At 47.8% G+C, this 8,999-nt stretch overlaps 1 protein-coding gene across 1 annotated transcript; it reads right to left on the bottom strand.

Moving 5' to 3' along the window:
- Nucleotides 1-3,016: 3,016 nt before the first annotated feature.
- Nucleotides 3,017-7,455, bottom strand: LOC120708673 (O-fucosyltransferase 19-like). The gene is made up of 8 exons (XM_039994050.1): nucleotides 6,776-7,455; nucleotides 4,842-4,914; nucleotides 4,642-4,712; nucleotides 4,468-4,556; nucleotides 4,257-4,389; nucleotides 3,920-4,149; nucleotides 3,347-3,823; nucleotides 3,017-3,270 (listed from the first exon to the last, which is right to left on the bottom strand). Exons 1-8 carry the CDS (start codon nucleotides 7,196-7,198, stop codon nucleotides 3,060-3,062), a joined length of 1,707 nt encoding a protein of 568 aa, XP_039849984.1. The 5' UTR covers nucleotides 7,199-7,455; the 3' UTR covers nucleotides 3,017-3,059.
- Nucleotides 7,456-8,999: the final 1,544 nt, after the last annotated feature.

Below are 8,999 nucleotides of genomic sequence, written 5' to 3' on the forward strand. Positions count from 1 at the left end.
GTATTGCTATATGGTACCTGGGGTCCAAATAGCTATTCAGTCCTCGAGCCCACCCAACGCACCGGCGGTACCTGGAGCCCAACCCATGTGCACGCGCTGCACCCGTCCGTCCGTTTTTCCTCCAGTATCCACGACTCTTGTATATTATTTTTTTATTTTAAATATTAAAAAAATAGATCGTGGGGGAGTCTGGGAGGCGACGGTTTATTACTTTATTCTCTTCGTTTCCGTCGCACGAGCCCAGATTGCCGCCGACCCCGCCCCCGCTGCACGGCCTCAGCTCGCCGCCGCACGACCTCAGGTCGCCACCACCCTTGCTCCCTGGCGATGGCGGCAGCTCCGAGCACCTCGCTTGGCCGCGCTGCAGGCTCCCAGCCGGTCGAGCTAGCGGCAGCGCCGGCGGTTCTCCCATCGTCGGAGATCGGGTCGGCGTTATGGAGCGCCAGCGGCATCTCATCCACGACGCGTTGTTTTGGCCTCGAGCGGCGAACTAAGTAGGTTGCGCAGATCCGGTTAGCAGCAGGCAAGGTGGCCAGCCCGGCAGCAGGCAGGAGGCCGAACCCCCTCAGATCCCGTCGGCAGCTGGCACCACGCCCCCTTGCGAGCTTCGAGCAGATCGACAAGGTGCGCCCTTTCCTCCTTCCTAGATCGAATCCCTTCCTACCTCCGTCCAGATCCAACAGAGTTTAATATGTATGCCTCCAACCTCGCCTCTGGCTGGGCCACGGACGTCGTTGGCCACTGCGGCACTGGGCGTGGTCGCCATGTCGCTCGGTGGCATGGCAGTTTCGCCTCATGGGCACCGCTTTTCTGCCGCATGCTTGGCTCCCTGGCAGGGTACGACGCTTGGCTCCCTGGTAGGGTATGGCGAGCCCCTGGTGTCCGAATTCTCCCCTGACTTCGTCACTGCGAGTAGTATCCCACCGTGAATTATTGCTTGTTTCCAGTACGTGTGTTCTTCTTTTAAAATCCCAAATTCAAATCAATTTCCATTCCTTTTTATTCACATCAATGCATGACCAGCCGCGCCACACCCAGCATCAGGTGAAATGTCGATTAATTTGCATAAAAAATTGTGTCCCAATATTGATCTTTTGCGAGCTCCAGCAGTATAGTTTGTTTGTTCATTAATTTGGACTTTGAGGGAACTTTTGTTTTAGTGTTTCATCCATGCAAGTCCTAGTCCTTATAACCAAATTTACCCTAAGCAACGAAAACATCTTCTTTACAATCATAGTTAATTTTCTTTGTTTTGATCCATAATTTCTTGTGTACAAAGTTATATATGTAACCATAAATATTCATTTTAGAATTACAGCTATTGTTTCCTCTATAAGATCAACAAATCCGTATGGCTTACTATGTTATTATTAATATTAATCATGAAATTTCTGCCTCTTTTGACAGGTCAAGCAATTGGAGGCCATTAGAGGGGCGACAGAAGGGAGAGGAATGCATTAGATTTTGTTTTTCTCACAGATTGTATTATTTCTGATAAAAGAAAAGTAATATTATCTCATGAAGGTTGTTTTAGCTGCTTTAACTTGCATGTGATTTTGTGGAATAACTCAGACGGAGCCACAAAACTATATATATTCAAACTACAAAGTGTATTGCAATCTTCTCCCATGATTCATTTATGTCAAAAATGTCTTCGGTGAAAAAAAGGTTGATGATTAGAAATATGTGCTTTGACTGATTCATTTTAAATGAAAATCCGTCACAAATACAAGTCACATCTTTAAGGTTCAGTCTGAGAATTTTCCCCCTCACTAGTCACAATATAAAATCTGGGTTTCGAAGCATAAAAAAGCTACATGTTCAAACCATGGTTCCTGGGACGTCGTCTCGTCAAAAAACACTAGGCTAAAACAAACTAAAAGAATGTGACAAAAAACACACCTAAAAAAGGCAAGAAAAAGGAACTGACCACGTGAATTGGAATGGAAAAAGAAAAAAAAGAAAAAACCTGCTCGGGGAAGACCATCTCATGCGCGTGCCTAGCTCCGTCGTGTAGGCTGGGCTGGGCTGCTGTCGGATAGGTCTGGGTACCAAATAACCATTTAGAACCCGGGGTCCAAATAGTGGTGCCCTATATATACATACATATATATGCATATATATATATATATATATATATATATATATATATATATATATATATGTATATGTATATATATATGTATATGTGTATATGTATATATGTATATATATGTATATATATGTATATATGTATATGTATATATGTATATATGTATATATATGTATATATATATGATAATGAACACATTAAATTATTATGGCTTGCACCACTATGTTTGCTATAGTTGGTTTAAGCAAATATTGGACTATAGTGAATTTATATAGAATCTGGAGCTAAAATATGGAAATTAAGGAATTACTTTAGTCGCTGTTTTCTACAAAATAACCACCAGTCAAAAGCCTTGCATGTCTAGATATGTGGGCTAAGTTATACCCACTGATCGGGTAAGCCTTGCGGAGTATTAGTATACTCAGGGTTTTGTTGGAAAAATGGTTTCAGGACCCGCACACGTAGACTTCTGTCCGTGTTGCGCCAAGTTCGTCCGACTGGATGCGGATGGGTGGAACGTCGAGGACCCAGTAGCGTAGCTTTGGAGTGTTGGAATTGCACACTCGTGGGCTGAGTGTGTAATTCATTTCCGTTCTTATGTTTTGTAGTGGGCAGATTCTATGTTTATCAAACTTTGTATAAAAGGCAGATACACTTGTATAATATTATGTATTTCGAACCCGGTTTGTAAACTAAATGTTTCAGCGCTTTTTGATGTTTGTAATTTTTTTAAGTATTGTGTTGTGCTCGTATCATCTGCGCTCACCTTCGTGTGAGACTATCAGTGTTGTTTCGATCGGGCCGTGGGTTGAGAAAGGATCGCCAAATTAAACCATTAAGCTAATGCGCCTGATGTGTTCAAATGACGGCCATTACGCTTAATTTAGAGTTTTAATTTGGCGGTTCCGTCACAGTTAGGCTCACTTTAAGCTTGAAGACTGAGCTATCCATTTTCTGTAGAGTAACTTCATGTCACTTGATCCTGTGTGTTTCTTTTACACAAGCACCCTGGAAGAGGATTTGAATAAAAATACTGCTCTTGCCTTGGACTTCGACCAGACAACCTCTGATATGGACCTCCAAGCCTGTTTCCATGATGCATCTTCACTTCACTTTCAAACTCATTCCAATTTATTGTACCTTCGTCAAGCTTGTCAATGAGCTCGACAAGTTTCTGCCTATACAGTCAAAGAATTCAGCACTTTGGATTGAGATATAAACACTCAAAACTCAAACAAAATTTCAGGAATTTACCTGTCAGGGTTGATGGTTTTTTGGAATCCTTCGTATCTTCTATGACCCTGAACTGCTTTGGCCATATTTCCATCATATGTATACACAAAAACGTCACTCTGGAGGGCTACATTGTAGTCCACAGCAGCTAATCTATTTTGGTACAGCTTGAGAGACTCTAATTCATTTACTGTTGCGAGACTATAATGTGTGTAGACGTTTGGATATTCGGCCTTCAATGCATCCATGCTATGTACACCATATAGTTCACCTGCTACAATGTAGATCTTCGTGCTGGAAGGATAACCCATAGCTTTTAGGAAAAAGGCTGCTTCACGAGGAGTCATAGGGCAGCCTCCTTGGAGTCGCCTCTCTTCACTGTCGATTTCCTTCTCTTTCCAGTGCTGCACCTTGAGTCGCATTTCCCTAAGTTCCTCTGCCTCTTGATGTGTTAGGTTGTGGCTGCAGCCTGTAAACGAGAGCATGTCCTTCTCGTATCTGTCAGTTTATAAAAAACAAAAGTATTACTGATCTGCTAATTCCTCGGCACAAAATGATGTCAGCCTTTTATTACACAATTGCAATTTCAGTCACCTTAAGTGAAGTGCGATGTAGTGGCTGGACCGATTCCTCAGTCTTTCAACTAGCGTTTTACCTAGCTCTTCAATTTCTTGCTTGTATCTCAGTGCCTCATAGTTTGCCCGGCATCGGAGTCGTTGAATGGAAGGAGGGAGACCATTGTTAACAATCCGTGAATCTGTATGTGTGAATTTCACAACTTTGGCCTTCTTCAGTGTCCTTGTGAAAGCTCTGTAATAGGAAGCCTGCAAAAAGAAAGACAGTAAATCACCTTTTCTTTTTCTACCTGCTCAAATTTCTTGATCTGTAAGTAGCTGCTACGTCCACTTAGTCCTTAAGTGTCGGTTCATACCTTGGCCCAGGACTTGGGTGCTCTAATATAGGGTTTAAATCTTTTGTAAGTTGGTGGCAAGGAATCCACAATCATGATGTCATCTTCTAAAGTTTCCTTGAAATGCTCCACATCAAATATATCTTTGAAATCGCTGCATAACATGACAAAACATCAGTTATCCCAAAAAATTCTATTGAGTGCTTGCTGTTTTGATTGCGAATAGACAGACCTCGAATCAGTCCAGAATGATTTGTGATCCAGAGTAGGGATTACTAGGGTGGCATTCATGAGCTTAGCAACTGCAACCATATCGCTTATCTGCAAGAATGGTTTTGAAGGAATGCATGTAAGCTGAAAGGCATTGTCCTATGTTCAAGTTTTTTTAAGATAATCGAATGCGCACCCCCATTCTCATCTGGTTCAGTCCACCATTAGCGTTGACAATTATATAACCAGCCGTTGCACTGTTGATTCCTGAAATAGCAGAGCAAGTGTTGCCCAAATGTAGGCACTCAGTTGAGACTAGTTAATTTGAACTTGAAGATGGAAGATTACTTATAACTGATGTTTAACTTGAAGGAAGATGGGGAAGATAAAGCTTACTGTAACGGTTTCTTGGGCGTTCAATGCATTTTGTGTAACCCTTGCTATCCAATTTCATCCATATCCGGGTCATCTAAAGGATTTCAAAGCAAATTTTCAGTATAAAACTAGGAGATCGTAACATTGTATAACTATGTGCTGACATGAATGAAAATCTGAAATCAATAATAGAATCTCTCAACAATGAAAATTGGTAGCATCTATATCTAATAGATTCTTGATATTGCTTTATTTGCAGGTCTACGGTTGCTTTAGTTAGGCCGCAGACAGACAGGCATTCATGCTTCGAATCAACGAGAAACTCTTTAATGCCTGTGTTCTGGTCATGATAGCACACAAGCACTAATGCACTATTGTAGCACTAAGTGGGGGTAGGATGGATTGATGCAAACTCTGACTTTATGTCCATTCATCTGTTCTCATTCTCTCTTTATTTTTTCTTTTCCGAAGACTCATGTAGATTTTTGGAGGCTTATAGATTAGATAGCGCTAGGAACTGCAAAATTTTTGTTCACGCTCGGTATTCTGATCATCTCTGGATATATGTGTCTTGACTCGCAAATGGCAAGTTGGCTGCAGTCTCATGGTGTAACTGTCATCACTGTACCTTGCCAGCTTGGTTATCATCTGATTGTTCTGCCAAGAGCTCCGCTATATGTACAATTCATTTGTACAACTGTATTTACAATAACTCATTTGTAAAACAACTTTGCAACCAGGGCCGAAGTCTCCAATCTCCAGAAGTGGTCAAAAGCACCTCGTAGCAAAGTTGCTACTCTGCTATGTTTTTTTTTTGGTGGGGGGGGGGGGGGGGGTGCCAGTGCACTTCGATGTGTTGCGCCAGTGCACGAACAAGCAGGAGAGCTGCTTGTTCCACTTTCTTCATGGTGAATTTCACTATGATTCGATCTGCTGTGTTGCGCCACTCTGGTTTTGAGAACGTCAACGTCAACCCTATGGAATCACCACGGTGCTAAGGGCCCATACAGATGGCATGGACCACAGGGCATGGCCACGGGTATCGTATCGGTATCGCTCTCGAAATTGAATTCCCCCTCTGGAGTCTGGACTGGTAACCATACGTATAACTACACGAAAAAAATGAAAACGAGACAGCGATGTGTGCCAAAGAGGTAGCACTTAGGCCGTGTTTAGTTCGTCGGCGTGTAAACGCAAAAAAAAATTCGACGGAATCTTACCAATTTGAAGCATTAAATGAAATCTATTTATAAAACTTTTTACACAGATGGGTTGTAAATCACGAGACGAATCTAATGATGCTAATTAATCTATGATTAATCAATAATTAGTGGATGGTTACTGTAGCATCGCTGTTGCAAATCATGGATCAAGTAGGCTCATTAGATTCGTCTCGTGATTTACAGCCCATTCATGTAAAAAATTTTATAAATAGATTTCTTTTAGTACTTCAAATTAGTAAGATTCCTTTGCAAAATTTTGCGTTTTTTCATTTACGGGGTGGGAACTGGGCCTTATTCTTCTGACAAGGACACGTACGGAAAGGCGGCCTCGAGTCCTTCCGAAATCTGCAGCATCTGAGAAGTCTTCGGCGTCCAGTCTGAATGTCTGATCCTGGAGCTATGATACAAAAATGGCGACTGCGGCGAACACGGCCGCCATGAAACTTCTCACGTCTCTCCAGCGCGCGCGCACCCACACGCATACCCCACCCAGACCCGGTCCACCAAGAGCAAGCGATCCGACACGTCTCTCTCTCTCTCTCTCTGCATCCAGTCGCCGACTTGGACCCCATTAACATGACACATTCGAAATTCGAATGGTTTCTTCTAGTTCGTGATGTTTTTTTTTTGGAAGGCGGCAGTTAACTGTGATTAACATGCTAATAACTGGCAGGGTGAGGTCTAGTGCATGGCGAGAACTGTAACTGCGCAGTCAACGGCGAGAGCACTCACCGGCGGGTCGGGCGGACGGCGAGCGACAGCGGTCAGGTTCTCCTCCCTCCACCCCAGCGCCCCGCCGTCGCCGGCGTCCACCCTGCGAACGAGCGGCCTCCCCGCACCGCCGACGGCGCCTCCGCGCGAGCTCGTGACGAGGACGAGGACGACGGCGACGCCGAGCAGGCACGCCACCGCGCTCCTCACCCAGGCCACCGCCGGCACCCGCTTGCAGCCGCTCCTCCGGGCCAGGAGCAGCAGCGCCTTCACGCCCCCGGCGCCGGCGCCGTGCCCGCGGCGCTCGCTCGTCCCGTCGTCGCTGCCGTCGCTCGGGCCGCCGCAGCAGTCGGCGGCCGAGGCACGCTCCACGTCCGCGAGGCGGCGCCGGTGCGCGCTGGACGGGACGGAGCTGGAGGACGACGAGGAGGAGGAGGCGACCATGGCCGAGAGCAAACCGCGATGAGGGAGCAAACCAGACCAAGCGCCGCGCCCCGCCCTGGCCGCTTCGATCGGCAACCGCGCGGGAGGCCGGGGACGGGGAGGGTCGGAGGCGCACGTCGGCGCAGCACCGCAACGTGGGGGCGAGGTGGGTGGTGGTTCGCAGTTTGCACGAGGACTCAAGGAGTGAGTCGTGCGCGCGCGTGCCCTCCCTTCCCTTCCCTTCCCCGCTGGCGGTTCGGCTCTTCCGCGCACGCGCTGCTGCCGCGAGCCCGCGAGTTTTATTTTGTTCTCAGGTTTGGCGCCGGTGCCGGTGCCGCCCCGGCCCCGGCCGCACCGCGCGGCCCCGTCGTTGTGCGCAGCGCACACGGGCTCGCTTTCGGGTCTCTTTTGCGAGCGCTACGTGTCCGGATTCCCCATGCCCATTAGATGATAATAATAAAAGTGCTGAGCTGAAATTGGCCGCGCCTGGTGATCAGATTAAAGATGAACAGACGGGTCAGGGCAGGACTCGTCGTCAGAAATCGGCGCTCGTGAAGCGAAGCTACCAGCACTAGCAGGGCGTGCACGCTACAGCTGATCCGTGGAACTAGCCTAGCTTAGCCTTTCCGTTGCGAATGCATACAAAAGGGAATATAAAACAATGGACCATGGGGAATTGCAAAAAGGATGGAACAATGGACCATACACCGTAGGGTCCATGCGGCATCGAAGCGAAGCTTCTCCGATCCGAGCAGAGCCGCTATCTCATCGCATGATTGAGTGTAATCCTTAATGCGTCCGCAGCACTGTGACTGTCGCCTTGATTTGCCACTGTCAGTGGAGGTGGTGGCCCTGCATGCTGCCGTGTTAGTGCTAGGGTGCCTGATCCCCAACACCGGAAAACACTAAGCACTGCCCAGTTGGTATGTGGGGATCGGACGCCTGGCGAGCGACGACGAGGTGTTTTCTGATGAGAGAAGAGACGTGCGAGAGTGACGACGCGCTGACCCAGTTTGACGTAGTCCCCGAATAAAATAGTACTACCACCGTACCGCCTCTCATGGCCTCATGTACCGCCGCGTCGTCAACGGTTTGATTCTCCCCTGCTCGCTTGGAAAAGTCAGCTGGGCATGCATCTAGCGCGCCACGTCCACGGGAGCAGCCGACGCGTCTTACTCTGCCTGCTCGTGTCTTCCGATTGTAGGGGGGTCAGGTTCACATCGCCCCGACCGCCGACCAGACGGACGAGCGAAAATGCCGTGGAGCTCCGGGAACGCGTGCCGGCGACCAGCTGATTGCAATCCTATCCTGTCGTTTCTCACGGTGGCCCATGCGCCTCACCAAGCGTACATAATCCATCATCCACCCGGTTCGATCAGTTCCCCCGGCGCTAGGGACCTGACCAGTGCCATGGCCCAGGCGGTTCTTGTCTGTTTCCATGGTTCATCGGGGCGATGGGATGGGAGCCAGCACCCCAAGTGGGAATCCGCCCGTCGGTGGTTCGGCCGCCGCCCGCCGCCGCCGGGTTGGGTTCCAGCCCAATCAAGTTGGGGCGCACTACTTGGTGCTCGCGAACGAACTTTGCTCATCAAATAGCGCCACGAGTGTGGGATGAGCACTGATTTCCACTGCCCTGGCGTTTTCTCACAGCGGAGGACTTTGTTTAGAAGAGTAATGGCCACAGCGAAGGATTCAGTACTCTTTGGTTTCCGGTAGGTTGGCAGTGTCTGACTTGTCTGAGGTGACCCACTGGCCTGTCAGGCCAACACGAACGGTCACCTCGCCAGAAGGATTTCGTCGTGCCACGCGGACGATGGCTCAT

Source organism: Panicum virgatum, chromosome 5K (genome assembly GCF_016808335.1).
Source record: "Panicum virgatum strain AP13 chromosome 5K, P.virgatum_v5, whole genome shotgun sequence".
Taxonomy (NCBI): domain Eukaryota; kingdom Viridiplantae; phylum Streptophyta; class Magnoliopsida; order Poales; family Poaceae; genus Panicum; species Panicum virgatum.